The sequence below is a fragment of the Coturnix japonica genome, chromosome 2, assembly GCF_054131305.1.
Source record: "Coturnix japonica strain WE chromosome 2, WE-NBRP24, whole genome shotgun sequence".
Lineage (NCBI taxonomy): Eukaryota > Metazoa > Chordata > Aves > Galliformes > Phasianidae > Coturnix > Coturnix japonica.
Window position 1 is genome coordinate 47,613,640 of NC_140664.1, and position 16,355 is coordinate 47,629,994.

Below are 16,355 nucleotides of genomic sequence, written 5' to 3' on the forward strand. Positions count from 1 at the left end.
GTTACCTGCACAGCACAGCAGTGCTCCTGCTGTTCAGAGGGAGCCTCCTGTGCTCCAGTTCGCTCCATTCCTGGCACTGGAGTTTGTAACTCCAAGAGACATTTCCAGTGCACACAGGTGACCGGGGTTGCTTCTCACCTGGGAATGCTCCGCAGTGATCGATGGTGGCTGGTGGAGGGCTTCTCCGGCCTCATGAAGCTCTCTCCTCGCTGCAGGGTGGAAGGTCCCAGTGAGAAGATGGGAAGAGTGGAATATGGCTTTGATGGCAATCGCATCTGTTGAGCACAGATATGTGCAATATAAGGAAGATGCAGAATTATTTCCAAAACTGACGGCTTTTCAGAAAGGGGTGAACCAGAGATGTGTTTACTTACCTTTTTGCAGCACTGTGAGCATACAGGCCTGTATAAGAAAATGAAAGCCTGAGTCATTTAACTGGGCTGTGCCTTACTGACATCAAGAATAAGGGATAAATATCCCAACCCCTTACCTAAACACTTCTGTTTTAGTGTTTCATCAATATAAAAACTTAATCAGAACATGAAGCCAAAAGTGAAAGGGAATGCCAAACAAGAACTACAGCTACAAAAAGAAAGAAGGGAGAAAAAAGAGGAAATAGCTATTTTTCCTCTAAAGAAATATCTTTTGGTAAGTGACACAATAAATCAGAGGTTCCATAGATCTTTCTGATTTACCATCCTATTGTTTAGCTCGAGTTTTTTCATTTTGCCTGCAAATTATTCCTTTCCCCTTCCCCCACCCATAATCCCAAAATAACGCAAAGGTCTGCAGAGATTATGGAACTGCTGACCAGAGAGTCCGAATAAATTCCATCTCACTCCCCTAAAAGAACAAATTAATGTTTCTTTTACTTATGATCAAAAATCAGAGAATCCTCAGAGTTGGAAGGGACCCTTAAAGGCCATCGAGTCTAACTGCCCTGCAATGAACAGGGACACCTGCAGCTACATCAGGTTGCTCAGAACCCCATCCAGCCCAGCCTTGAGTGTCCCTGTGTTGGTAGCACGACCACCCTCACTGTAAAACGTTTTCCTTATATCCAGCCTAAATCTCCCTTCTTTAAGTTTTAAACCATTTCCCCTTCTCCTGTCACAACAGACCCTGCTAAAGAGTCTGAGTTTCAGTCCAAGGAAGCACATCACTTACAAAAGATCCATTTTAGCATACTTATAACATCTGTTTTTAAACCTGGACTGATAAATGGTAACAATCAACACTAGGCAGGATTTGGGGTGATCTAAGGCACAACTCCACATTTTTCACTCTGCAGCGGTACTTATTTATTAACAGATATTATTTACCTTTTACAGAACTGACAAGTGTAAGACCAGGTAAAGAAAGAAAACCTCCTTGTCCGACAGCAAAAGCAGAGCTGAAAGAAGAACAGAGAAGTTCCCATGTTAAAGTTCCACACAACAGTGACTTTGTCTGTCAGCTGCTGTCAGTGAGGCCGGTGTCACAATGCTACGCGCAGCTCTGGGGTTTGTACTTCCAAGAGGACACTGAAAAGAACTCTATCTTCACATATTAAGCAATACACTTTTAACTTGTAAATGTTCTTGTTTCTAATCATCTGCACCAGATTCTGGAATATTAAGTGGTTTCCTATGGTAACATTTGATGATTCTCTTCCAATCCTAGATTCCTGAACACTAGAGGAGGTCCAGGAATGAGCTACTACAGCTGTCCCCGGGCTCAGCCATACCTTTCCTTTCTTGAGAGCAGTGTAGACATCTTTATACTGCTGGTACTTCTCCAGCTCAGCCTTCACCAGCACCTGACGGATGTGCATGACTTCCTCCACCGTCAGAGCCAGACACTCCACCGGGTAACAGAACTCCTCCTAGAAGCCAAAAATACACGTTACTTCAAAGCCAAATTGCTTCTTCTAAATTTCAGTGTAGACAACCAACCACCTGGTTAGTAACTCCAGAAAAAAGAGTTGCTCCCTTCAGTAGCACTGGCTCATTTGTGGGCATCACATAAGTTTCAAATCATCTGAAACTGTGGAACTCTGATCTCAAAGGTCTGATGTTCAGTCTCCACAATGAGTTTTGTGTATTCTCCCTTCTCAAGCCATTCTAACCTTCTCTCCATTTGTCTTTTGCTACAAAGACTGATTTTAATCAATTGATGTTCAGGTTATAATTAGAAAGCAAAAAGGTAGTTTGACACGCGGTTTTTCTTTAAGTATTCTTAAGAACACATGATTTCTCTGAGACTCTGTGGTGCCCAGAATGGCCGAGGAAAGTCAGTAGTAGCCCATACTAGCAGAATTTTTTATTCAGTGGTACCACATCTTGGTGTTCATGTGACCTAACGACAAAAAGTTAAAGCAATCCAGGCAGACAGGCCCTCCTTTCTGCCACCAGAAAGGAACAGCGTCGATTCAAGCTTTACAGGGTAACCTTCCGATAGGAAACTGGTTACCCAGTGCTGGATTACTAACGGCAAAGAATGAAATAGAGAATGACCCGACAACTTCCCACCGACACAATTTCTGTATGTTCTGTATTACAGCGTGATGGAGAATACTGAGTAGAGAACTCCTGAATTTGGTACCAAAGAATAAAAGCACCAACCCAATTTGTAATCCAGCCCTGTGGTTGATTATACAGCTCCAACAGAAAGACAGAAACCTCTGGGGGAATTTCCATCGCCTTATGCTTAGTGAACCCTTTCAGTGAGCCCAAAGGGGCTGCTGTGTGGTAATGACAATGACATCCAATGCTCTTTGAATAAAGGAAGGAAATTTTTCCTGCAAATACAAAGACGCGGCCCACAGTTTGGAGGTCTAATTTATAAACTGAAGAGAGGGTTCAGATTAATTGTGAAACCTTCAATTTACATGGAGCCAGAGTTCAGTTCTGTCTTTCCATTAGGTTTAAAAGAAAATCCTTCTACATAGCAGACCTGGCAAACATTAGCATTTAGGAACCACCACATTTGTAAAAACTGTTGTCTTACCTATCTAGAAAGGGAACACAAAGAAACTTCACTCTGTTTAAGGCACCCCACAAAAGACTAGAATTGAGTTAGCTCTGTTAGATTTGCCAGCTAAACCTTTGGGGTGTACGGGCGCTAGTTTTCTGCAAAGAACAAACTATGTCAAAAACAACTGCAATTTGCTCTGAGGTGTAAAACAGCGCAGCCAAACAAAATGCCTTCTGTTCATTATGAGACTTCACGGCTAACTGGCTGCCATCCGCACTTCATTCTGGTCCTTCCCATAGCAACTGCCTCACTACAGGGAAAGCACGGCGGCAGGTCGGGTGAGATGGGAGAGGAAGTGGGTGGGAAAGCGTGATGCACACAATGCCAGCAGAAAACCTCAGTTCTGCATCGTGGGAGACTGAGAAAATGACTGGGGTGAATGAGGCAGGCTGAATGCTTTTCATCAATCAGAGCTTTAGGTCCTTTAGAAACACAGTTCTTACTTGGAGGCACTTCCTTCCCCCTCATGTGCGCCCGCTCCATTAATTTATAGGATGATGATGTCAGTGAGTATTGCTCCTTTGAAGACAGTCTGTAGATCTACTATAGGTGAGAGCAGCTACCAGGGGGGGAAATATGTGGGTCTGCTGTACCAATCAACAATGATTACTGCTACAGCACGTAGAAATAGTTGAAGGCAACAGGGGAAACAGAAAAAAATGTTCACATGTTTAAATGCTAATGTTTTAATTCCAGAGGTTACACAAGGACAACAAAATGTTAATGCAACATTAAGTGAAAGATAAATAGATGCTGATTTCAGAAAACTGCTTGAATTTATGTATTTTTTTCCCTTTTTGGCATAGAAATAAGTACACGAGAAAATCTTTTGTTTCCACACTAGCTGTAAGGCACTGAAATTAATTAAAATTACACTAAGCACTGACTAAACTTCATTAAGCAATGATGCTTTCGAGTTATCACTTGAACTTCAGCAATGATCTGCTCAAGTCAAGCAGCTGCAAACAAGAGAACTTCAGTTCTCTGCGCAACCTGCATTTGACAGAACACACTAAAGACAAAATGTGATTTGAATGGTCTTGTTTTTCTGGAATTGTACTCAATGCTCATTTTAACATTCAAGGTGAGTCACTATACTTATTTTTAAAGGAAATAATCTTATTTAAAAATACAAATTCAATCTTGAAGTTTCCATGATCCTCATGAGAAATGGCTTAAAGCTTTGACTGTGCAGTCATTTTATATACTGTAATAGCTTAAGGTGTATATGTCTAACTTCTTCTACTCAGGAAAAGCAGGTACTAAGGGTTATATATCCATAATGTGAAATAAAGTGCTTTGTAGGTCATTCTCGGCATGCATGCACCTGATCAGTTGTATGACTGGCTTTTTACACTAAAATATTCCTTGTAAAAATTCTCATTAAAAGATGCCACTGGGCAGTCAAATGAGTTGCACCAGTAAACTGCAATAGGAACATGTGCCAGATTGGACTCTAAATCCTGCACTTCATGGTTAGCAAGCACTCTAAGCTCTCACTGATTTTGCAGACTAAAAGTTTCTAAGGATTTCAGCTGGAAGTCTCAGCTCTCCTGCAGAAGGTTGCGCTCTCACTTATTAGTTGGAACAAGGAAAAGAAAAACTCAATTATTTGTTTGATTCTACACAGGGGGAAATGAATCATTTGTTCTTGTTAGTGGGCTTGCCCTCCTGGGTACATAGTTAGGAATTATTCTCTAAGTTCTGATATAAAACTGCTGAGGACTAAAACTCTTAGCGTGTTCTCAAGTGAAACAGATTGCAAATGCCCTTCCATTCTACAGCGTGTTGACTGTATCTTGTTAGAAATACAATACAATAGTTTTGCTGTTGTTTTTTGTTTGTTTGTTTTTTTCTGAAGGATCTTCATGTGCTGTAACATTTAAAGTCTGTCCCACTGATAATCTTGTGATGTTGCATTTTTAGTTTGCTGTCCTTTCAGAACTGATTTCTTTTCCCCGTGAGGTGATTGAAGACACACAGATATCCTACACACACTGAAATCAATGTCAATCAGGTGCAGTGTCCCAGCCTAAGCTTTAATTCTTGCCACAGCTCAGGAAGTGCTCCCCAAAGAGGGAACATGCTGGTGAAGGTGATTTCCAAAGCCAGCAAAAAGAGGCAAACCTTTGCGGGTTTCCACCTGCTGGCAAAAGCTCTCTCACAGAGATAGTACATAGCCCCTGCCACCCCACACATGGCTGCTTCAACGGGATGAGAGCTGAGCAGAGAAGCTGTTTGCATAGTTGAAAAAAGTGGTCTGAAAGTCATCCTTGGAAATAAACTCCTTATCCTAGGAACCTGAACAATAGATAGGAAGCAGAGAAGCGAATGCTGTGTATAAATGAAATCATTAGCTTTGGTCCTCTAGGTCATGAAAAATAATGAGGATGATGTTGATTAAAAAAAAAAAAAGAAAAAAAAACAAACAAACTACAAAAGCATTCATATGTACATATCAGGACATGACTTCATCTCCGATTAGGCACCAAATCAGCTCGCTGCAGCACGCATACCACCAGGATGGCCCACAAAGACCTGACTTCCATGGAGCATCAGCAGGGCAACCTATCAAAAGGATGACCGTCGGCCTTTTACCAAGTTTGTTTCCCTTCCCCACCTGCTTAGCTCTAACTCCCCCTGTCTGAAGAGATGCCAGTTCATAAAACCATAGTTAGTATGCAAGACAGACCAGTTTCTTGCTAATCCTGCTAAGAGACAGCAGCAAACTCCTGCCTGCTTGCTCTGGCATGGAGAGCTATTTATTGACGAGGCCTCTTCCACCTTGAAGAGAAACTGCGGTCACAGGAACAGGTGATAAGAAATGAAACTCCATCAATCCTGGAGGAAGGGATGAAGAAGTGTGATGTCAAATAAAAAATAAATCATATTCTGCAGGGAATGTGAAGCGTTCACTGAGGGAACAGCAAGGTTACACATGCAGCACCCAGCGACATAAGCCGGCATCCTTCAGGGAAGGCTCTGGAGGAAGCCAGCATATGTAACTGGGACAGTGCCATCGTATCACAAACCACCTACCAAAACTAAAACCCGAAGGACTATGGGTGTTGTCTGTCACACCCTAGAGGGCACTATTGCCAAGTCAGAGAATTTACTCTCCAGGCATTCAGGTTCTATTTAAAGGAACAACATTTCACTACTGAATTTCCTTCTCTCTCTCTCTGTAGCCAAAACCAACTAGCTGACACCTATCTGGAAATCAAGAAGTCCAACAGAAAAGAAATTAGTAAAATCTTTCTCATGTGTTCCCACACTTCCCTGACATACCTACTGTCTTTTCTCCCTCTTTCTTTAATACTTCTAGCAGGAATTGAATAATTTAATTAATTTTTTGGCAGCAGTTTTATTTCATACATTATTTTTCTAGGCATATGTCAGTGAGCATATGCTTAGAAACAGGCACATATATAAAAATGCATATGTGGTCAAAAAGATTGAGAACTTGTTTCCCCTATTCAAAATAAAAGCCTCGTATTTGAGACTCTTCAGTTGTATGATCCCCTCAAATACATGAGATCAATATTATAGTGATGTACCATAATTCTAAGCATTAAAAAAGTGATGGAGCAAATGCCTGAGCTTAACGTGCATTGCCTTCTCCCCTCCTCCCTTTCAACAGTGTGCATGGGAATAACTGTGGACCTGTACAGCAGACACTCACAGTGATCCATCTTATATGAGAGCATCTTCAAACACATACCGAAGGAACCCTCCATCTGATTCTGATAGAATATGTTATGCTCCAGGTTCATTTCAGCAGTTCATTTCTACCTGTGCTGTGTTTACTGATATGCTACTACATCACCTTCACCATGAATGAGAAACTACATTCTTGTGGAAGAATATAATAAACAAAATCCAGCAGACCCTCTGAAATGGAGGAAGCATGTTGTGGGAATATATGGAGATTACTTTCTTGCTAGTTTATCATCAACTAATGGGTTCAGATCCTAGCCACCACTGCTTGGCTGAACAAGAACACTCTTCAAAGCCCACTAATACCACTGCTCTAAAATACGGGGTGAGTGAATATTCCCTTCCTTTCAGAACTAAGATGTGTTTATTGATTTCTCTATTCACCAGCACCTCATGGGGTGTGCTTCAAAACCCTGCTGGTAGGAAAAAGAGACAAGGAACATATCCTGCAAGAAATTACAAAGCACTAATCAGTAGGTCAGCATAATAGAGCCAAGATTTCATACCCATTACTGCTTATACTCTGTTGGAAAACAGCTCTCAATTAAAGCTAATTGATCAACTGTACCATACTTTCTTTTCAAGTAGTAATACAGTTTTTTGCCTCAGTGACTTCAACAAAGCAACATAAACAAACCTTGATTTGGATTACTGAAAGAGCTTTTGCATGTATAAACATTAACCACACAAATTCTTATGGTAGAAGGAAAAGAAGTCCTTCCATTCATTCAGCCATTAGCTAAAATGCTGCCAAAAACTAAATAATAATAATAAAAAAAGCATTAAAAAAAAAAATATCCAGAGCTTTGGAATTGTCTCTATTCAAATGGAAAATCAGTAAGGCAAAGTTTGCCTGTTTTGGTAATATTCTGAAATAAAAGCAAGGCACATGGCTTTATCCAGAGTCCTAATCAAAGTGCAAATATTTTCCGAGGCATCGGTACCTGGGATTTTGGATCAATCAGAAAGACACAAAGTTCAAATCTTGATTTCAAAATGTCTTTAGTAGCCCAGGGCTGCTTCTGAATTCAGGAGTTTTCTTTGAGTCAAGTTCTAATCGCACTGAAGCCAAGTTTTAATTTTCATTATACTCTTAGCATGCCTCTTTCTCTCTCTCCTACCACCCACTCCACTTACAAGTGATCTGGAGCTCTGTTTTGAAGGTGGTAGAAACTGTCTGACATTGGTTGGAGTTTCCTTTTCAATGGAGTGTCTTCTCTGAGGTGGCTGCCGTCTCTCTGGCTGTGGTGTAGATGATATGGGCAAGAACTTTGGAGGTGCTAAAGATTCAACCAGTGTAAAAGAATTAGTTCTCATAAGACAGAGTGTTGGATAACATTGCTCAGTACGTGCAAAAGTCATTGATTTCCTAGAATTCCTACTGCTGGGAGCTCAAATTACACCTCCGTACTCTTAAATACAAGAGTCACATTGATTACATTTTCAAGACTGAAAGAACAGGAATACTCGTAAGACCAGCAAATACAGGCATGCTACCAACCATTTATCACTGCATATAAATTCAGAGTGCCAAGATATTGGCTTATACAACTTATTTTACCACTGTGCACAGATTGCATATTTAATTACAAAAGCTTTCCAGTGCCACTGGAACTCCTGGTGTACAGTAAAGCCTACTATAACTGTCTGAAACAAAAAGATCAGATTTTCCCCTCTTGCCAGTAAGTACTTTGCTTGTGAAACATATTGGTCATTACTACATGTCTTTCAAACAAGTACATTCACTCATGTCAGAGGTGCTGAAAACATTTAATTTGGATTTTAGATTGGTTTAGAATGTGTTGCTGCAGCAACAAATCCTTCTGAGATGAATGTAGCTGAAATATGCACTTCTGACATCCTTAACAGTTCCCTAACAGTTTCAAATATGAAGTTTCCTGTTTCACAAAGAAATCCACATATAGTAGAGGCTACTGTCTTCCACTCATTAATTGCTACATTTGACCTATTCAGAGTGTTCCAGAGTTCAGATTTACAGATTTATTCCATTTTCACTCAGCTTCAGCTTCCTGTAAGAGTGTCAAAGTTCACATAACAGAAGGCAACAGAGCTAGTGAAAGCAGGCACTCTAAAACTCACTCTTTCTGCTGGTACCTTCCTGAGAGGGGTCTTCCACTTGTGAGGGGGAGATGCTGCTGCTACTTGTTGATCTGTGCACTGATTCCTCCTGTGTGTGAAGATGAGAAGAAACAGAATTCATCAGAAAATATTTTTTCTTCTCTTACTGCTTTTTAGCACATAGAAATCACAAGCCATCAAAGGAATTTCACCACATTAAAGCACCCAAAGCCATAGGAGAAGTCCCGAGAAAAAAAGTTGACCCTTCACAGCACTGTATAATTTTCTATACTCAACTTCTGCAAAAACTGGAATATAAATGGTACACGGTTGGAATTCAGTGCATTTAACCATCACAATAAAGAACAGGATCAAAACAAACCCACTGTGACCACTTAATTTTCCACCAGTAATTGTACTCAAGGTCTTTGAAGGAATTTTAACTACAGGAGATGCAGTAAATCAATTTTATGTCTCACACTAGCATGGAATCAGTCCTTGGATTTCTCCAGTCTCCAAAATAATAAGAGGTACTCATACAAGCGACTCAAGAAGTGAGAAATTAAGCTGGCATCTATGTTACTGCTCTGTAATTCCTAATCCCTATGTGTTTCTCTCCTTCTCAATTTAAAAGAAATCATCTTCATTATGTGTTTCATCACAGAAGCCAAGTTCAAGTCCATGGTGAAACAGGCTTTGATTAACAGCTGTCAGGTATGGGAGGCATTACCAAATCATAGTATCCCAAACCTCTGTCTTCAGCCACCAGATATCAGTAAGATATAATCACAGGAGCCTCCCCAGGGAACAGAGTTGAAGGACTGACTGAGAGTTGCAGTTTAGCTCCAGTGTGAATGCTTTTCACATCACTTAAAGCGTAAGAATTTACAAGAGGTGGCCAGCTCTAAAATCCAGGAAGTGGCTGAGCCTCTCTTTCTCATGCAGATTTCTCTCGTTATAGAACTGCAAGCAGGAAAATCCCCACTAACTGAAAGAATGCTGCCTTTGGTAACAGCAAGTCAGAAAAGAAAAGCTGGCAGGGTCACCTCAATGAGCACAGTGCATCACAGGACAGAGGCCTTAACAAATTGGCATCAGGTGATCTGTGCTTTCTGCTTAGCCCAAGGATGTGTATGCACTGTATGCAAAGATACTGCGATGTGTAACACTGTGTATGCCTCAACACAGTATTCTGCAAAGAAACTCCAACCGGATCCCAAAACAATGCACTCACTTTAACATACCCAATATGCCTCTTCCACACATTAGAGATGAGAAAACTGTAGGGAAGTCCAAGCTGCATATTTTCCTGCAGCAGCTGTTTTGCATCCACAAACCAGTACAGTGCAGCTACAGAGCTCACTCAGGTACCTTTGCAGTTAAAGTAGCCCTAAAATACCACTGCAGAACTCATAAGATAACTGAATGCACTGCTCTCTAAAAGTGGTCCAACAGTGCTCACAAACCTGGAGTTCAGTGTTTAGATTCTGTAGACACCTGTAGAAAGTGAACCATTAAACCATTCAACCTGTGTAAGTCAAATTCATCTAGGTAAAAGACTACTTTTTCATTGCCAGAGGAGCTAGAAGGCGAAGATGAAGAACTAAGCCAATTAAAAAACATAACCATGCTGCTCTACTGCATAAGATAAAAGAGATAAAACAAGGTGAACAACTGAAAATGTCAAAAGCCTAAATATACTGCATATAAAATGGTAAAACAGTGATTATGATAGACTTCTACCTAACTGTCATATTCCAACAGAAAGAAATAGCTAAAAAACAACTATTTGTCACACCAGTTCCAAAATCAAGCTGGAATATGATATCTTAGATATTGCCAAGCTATGTAGCACATGGATGTCTCCATCTTTTCCTCACTTTTGTGAAAGAACTCTAGCTACACCATTAGTAATGGTTGAACTCACTAATTTGTGCTATGTGTCCATCTGAGTTTTTCTGGGGGCTATTTTGGTGGTCTAGGAGCCTCAAAAAGAGAGTGAAAGAAATAGACACAAACAGGGCAATAAATGGCTTCTCCATGGGGAAGACCTACAAGAAAGATCCCAGAAGCTACACTTCTTATATTAAAGAATGATAGGGAATGAACTGTCAAGAAACAATGGCTAAGTATAAGCTATCAACCCAGGGAGAAAGGAAGCTAGAAGTATTTGGTTTGATATACCATCCTACTTAGACAATAGGTATTGCAAGTTTATAATTTCAAATTACTTCTGTTCACAAACTCATGCACTGAAAATGCTATTACTGACCCGTGATAAATCAAACATAGAAACAAAAAATTTAGAATGAAATCTTGTGTAGGAAGCACTGATGAACTTTCCTACAAACTTCTTTGTATCAATACAGTAACTGTTAACTCTTCTGGCCAATGATATGACTTTTCATGTTTGAGGTTGGATAAAGCCAACACCTGGAATTCTGCACTTCTCCACTAAAAGCTGAGGAACTGTAACATTAAATTAATAATGTAATAATATTATTTAAACATTATATATATTATTTATATTGTTTATAATATTAAATGTCCTGAGAACACTACAGCTTTAACAGCATCACTGTTAATGCCAGCAAGTGGGTATAGGGCTATACCAGACCTTTCCCTTCACCTCTGGCTGGCAGTGCTGAGTGCTGAGGTGTAGTCAGCATCCCAACACAGCTGAGAAAAGGACAAAGGTGATTCAGGAGAAAAAAATGCATCTGCATCACAGCCTATCTGGAGCTCTGGAGCTCAGCAGTGCAGATATTTGCAGCCTGTAATTTAGGATGCAAATAGTCTTAATTTAACTCCCAGTGAGTAACTCTAAATAGGTTAAGCTCAATTCAAATTGAAGGCGAAGAGGTACCTGAAATGCTTATAGGCAAACGGGACAACATACATACACACTTCAGCATGTAACACAGAAATAAAATTCAGCAAGTTAAGATACACTAGCAGAGCATACTTCACTTTCTTCAAATCTTGTGTCCCATATGCCTTTTCCAGCTTGTTAAACTTCATCCGAACTCCCTCCATTATGTTTGTTTACACCACTTTAGTGCTGTTCCTGAAACCCTACCAGTACTCTGTTGGGCATTTTAATATTCTTAATTGCTTCACCAGCTAATTTTGTTGACTCAAACCAATACAGCATCTGCTCTCTGTGACAATTTGATGTGGCTGATTTATTCTTCACTTTATCTTTTGCTTTATGCCCCAGAGCTTTTTTCTATATGACTTTGCTTGCCTGCACAGTATTCCTAATCAATACTCATAGTCACACATTGAATTTTTCCCTCCTACAATAATCGCTTAATGTTTCCCTTTACAGAATTTTCTCTTGCTAATTTCTGCTCATTTTCCTGTGTGAGATATCATCCTGCATTAGCTTCAGGATGCACTAACTGAAAAGCTGAAAAGATTAGAGTTCAAAGTCCAGTTCTTTCATCGACAAGTCTCAATATTCCCGCATTCTGCCCAGCTTTGTTAATATTAACAAAACCTCACGTAGCCTCTATTGTAATTTTAAACACTGCTGAGAGATTTCAGAATGCTAATTTCTTCTGCTTTCAGTATGGATGCACCAAATTATGCACCCATATAAGTCATCCACAGGATAACCCCAAACACAAAAAGGGTCAACTTCACATGGATAAGGAAAGTACACAAAAAGATACATTTATCTCCAATTTTATTTCTCCCCAGCCTCCTATCTCTCAGCTTAGATTCCTTTGTTAGCGCCTTGTCAGGAAACTCCACCCTCCCCATTTAATACAGAGAAAGAAAGTCAGGGAAGTCTCCCTTCCCCTGGTTAAAATTAGCCTCTCTAAATAAACCCTAACTTTCCTGACAGCTTAACTTTCAGTAAGATTTGATCTCAGTAATATTACTGGGCCAAAAGACAAAAATCATTCTTGACAATGTAATAGTGGTGCTTTTCAAAAGCTATACTCAATGTGGCTTTTAAGATAGAGGGATTTTGTTAATGCTTTCTCCTTTTAATGCTTTCTAAAAATCATTAATTCTCTGTTTGAGAGAGAATAGATTCAAAGTTGCTTCCCCATCTAAGTGGTATCTGCTCATCTCTATCTGCAAACCTTTGCTGGGTGTTATTTCCTAACCCTACATGGCAGCCTAACCCACTGAATTCACACTGAACCGCAACCTCTCTGGCACAGCTGATTCTCTTTATTTAACAGCTGGTATGGTAGGGCTGGGCTCACATTTGAGGCCTTTAATGACAGCTCCTGTACGGGTGCCAGAAGGGTGAAAAACAATTGCCTACATTCCCAAAAGCATAACTGCTACACATACTATGGACAGATACTGGGTATTAAAAAAATACTGGGACTAAGGACAAGATCAGCATTTAACTTTTTTAAAGAATCTTCTAATTTCTGAGATCTGATCTTGTTGCTTCTGAAGCAACCACATAAAATGTGCACTGCAGTCTACACAGACACTTAGCTGACTGGTTCAGCCAATTAAGGAATAGGACTAAGTTCTGACAAACAAGAAGTAAGGTCCGTCCTGATGCTTTACCTCCGAATCTGAGCTGTCAAGTTCAGCCAATGTGGGAGCCTTCAGGAGTCTCTTCCGCTGCACTGTCACTTGTGTGGCCCCATTCTGCTTCCCTTGCAGTGCCAGGCTGCCATTTGCTACAGAACCATCCGCTGATTTCCTCCCAGCCTCAGGTGCAGAGACATCTGGCAAAAGAAACAGAACAGTCAGTGCTTGGACCTTGTGCCCTAAGTAGATCAATCTACTTTATCTCCTCAAACCTTGCTGTAAAGGCCATACACACAAAAGAAAAAAAAGAAAGAAAGAAAAAAAAAAGCATTGTGAAAAGCACTGTGATAGTTTTACATGTGCAATTGTTCTACTTCAGCAATACTTCGCTGAAAACTACAGGCAATGGCTTATGGTACAGAAGCAATATGAAGGAATGAAAGCAGTGGGAAAAGCAGCAGTGCAAAATACTAGAAAAACCACCCCAGACTAAACCCAGTCGACTGTAAGAACTAATTCCTGTGTTGAAAACAAAAATATTCTCCCTTCAACTTGGTCTCTAATTAACTAAGTATCAGAAGAAGGTATAGTTGTATCTGGACAAGTGAATTTCCATGGAATCTGAAGGGAACATCACACAAAAATTAAGAGGTTTAGCGTGGAGTAAGTCTAGTCATTCCTGTGAGGACAGAATTGTACTTTATTCTGCAGTACACAGAAGAGGAATGAGAACGAGCTAAATAACCAGCACTCATCAAAAATATGTATAGTTCACAGGTTTGTGTGGTCATTTGTATTAAAAATATGTCTGTGAAGTTAAATGTTCATGTAGCAGCTGAAACACGGAGCTGCTGATCTGTTTTCATCTGCATGTGTTTTACAAGGATGCAACTCCACCAAATAAATTACTCAGAGTTTCTGACTGTGTGCAGTGAGGACGTATCTCTGGCAATTTAAGCCCAGGGTCTGCCATGCTTAGCCTAGCTTAGCTTAGACAGTAAGATAATGACCTAGGCTTTGATATTTTAGGGGAGCTTAGAGTTTGGTCTGATAATTCAGCTTTATCCCTGTAAAAGTACAAAGTACAGTATTCTGATCTGAAGAAAATTACATTGGAGGGAAAAAGAAGAGAAGCTTTTAATCTCCTATTTGCATGTATGCCTAAGCATCTGGTCTTTCTACAAATGCATTCTTCTACCCATGTAATTACATGACTCCTTCCCCAGACTTGTAATAACAAAGTACCTCCAGGTATTTTAGGGTTAGGGTAATGAGGTGTTATTATTCCCATTTTTACACACGGTGACATGGAAGGTCAAATGACTCACACCTTAGGTTACCAGGAGGACTGTGGCAGAGAAATGATACAGTCCCGATATTCCCAGTGCCAACAATGCAAGTACTCACACATCACCTGGAGTCACTTGCAGCATTGCTCTGGTTTAAGTAGAGATGATCACTGCTGCCACAACACAGTTTGCATTGATCAAAGCTGTTCTTGCAAAAATTAATTTAAAACTACATGGTACAGACAAAGCCTTAGTTGCTGTATTAGGTCAGTTTTACAACATTCTTACCAGAGCAGCTACTTAAAGAAATAATAAGAAGAATAAGTTAAATGAATATGCATTTAAAATAATTGATTAGGTCACTGTTAAATGCTGAAAACAGAGAGAAAGGGCAGCAGACATATTACTGTTCCTCAATAAATCATATCTTCAACTGGGAATGCAAGAAAAGGGGATTATTTGGATTATTAAAGCCACGGTGACATTCCAAGCCTGTGAATCTGTGTACTACAGCATTATTACTGCCTTCAGGTCCTCCCTACAAAGAGCTGCAATCAAAGACTTAGACTCCCTAACCCTTAGTTCCTATCTTCAAAGGCTTTGCTAATGGCTATCCTGACTAGCATTACGGCTTCTAGGTCATGTTTTTCTCCCCTCCTAGATTTTTGTGAGTACAGCATGGGTGTCCTCCACATCAAATGCATTCCTACTGGAACGACTGCTTCGTGCAATTCCAGAAAGCGACAGCAGGAAAAGAAAAATCAAACTGCCTCTCCTCCCTGTTGCCAACCAGCTGAAGAAGCTTAGGGTTTTCCCATATGAACAAGAGAAAAACCTTTGATCTATCTCTTTATCGCACAGGGCAGTTCCTGAACAGACAAGCCAAAGCATTAGCCCCAGCACCAGGAACATGGCAGCCAAAAGTGACACTGTTATTGCCCTCTCCAAAAAAGAAAACACTCAATAGAGCTGGGGAAAGGGACTAGGAAGAAATATCCACCAGATATCCCCTAGCATTACAGGATGTGATGTTAGAGAACTGGATATCCGAGATCCATGCCATAAATTGTTCTTCACAGTTATTTTTTTTGTTTGCTTGGTTTGTTTTCTAAGACCTTAGGCTCCAGAAATGGAAATTTATGATCCATTTTAGAGATAATTTATATAGTCAACTACTATCTACACAGCCTAAAAAATGTTTCTGTTTCTGCTCTCATATGCATGAGTTGTTCAGAAACATACTGTTTTTGTCTGCTTGAACTACCAGAGAAGCTTTAAGTGAACCTAAGAGATGGCCACAGTATTTGTTCTGAAGGGCTCTTAGTGGGAAATATCGTTTACCACCACAAGAAAGGGGAGCGTTTTTACAATTTTCACTTTACCCAAAAGGTAAAACTAAAAGAAAACAACAACAAAACATTCACTTATAACATTTTTTTTGGTCAACAGTGCTTCAGTTCAGTTTATCACTCCTGCACTTACAGTACTGGATAAACACGAAAAGATGGGTTATCGTAGTTTAAAGGAAGGATAGTATAAATTTAGCTTCATACATCAGATTTCAGCAATAATAATATTGTATAATAATTTGTTCCAAAATTAAAAACTGATTTTTTTAGCTCGTATAGAAAAAAAAACACATCATGACTTTGCATAAGCTCTTTTAGTGATGCACTCAGGCAGCAGAAACATTGTAGGGCAAATAGGAATATATGACTACAAATAAGATAAAACTATTTAGGATAA

General features: G+C 39.9%; 1 protein-coding gene across 8 annotated transcripts in view; it reads right to left on the minus strand.

The window, feature by feature from the left end:
- Positions 1-16,355, minus strand: part of SPIRE1 (spire type actin nucleation factor 1) — a 117,175-nt gene that overhangs the window by 3,067 nt on the left and 97,753 nt on the right. For 2 of the 8 annotated variants that reach the window (XM_085539739.1, XM_085539737.1), the window contains 8 exons: positions 13,354-13,517; positions 8,848-8,920; positions 7,870-8,012; positions 5,143-5,316; positions 1,727-1,864; positions 1,323-1,393; positions 375-402; positions 139-275 (listed from right to left, as the gene is read on the minus strand). In XM_085539739.1, coding sequence (XP_085395865.1) covers positions 139-275; positions 375-402; positions 1,323-1,393; positions 1,727-1,864; positions 5,143-5,316; positions 7,870-8,012; positions 8,848-8,920; positions 13,354-13,517 — 928 coding nt within the window. Of the gene's footprint in view, positions 1-138; positions 276-374; positions 403-1,322; positions 1,394-1,726; positions 1,865-5,142; positions 5,317-7,869; positions 8,013-8,832; positions 8,921-13,353; positions 13,518-16,355 lie in introns of all 8 variants that reach the window. The other 6 variants (XM_085539738.1, XM_085539736.1, XM_085539743.1 and 3 more) reach the window with 3 other exon arrangements.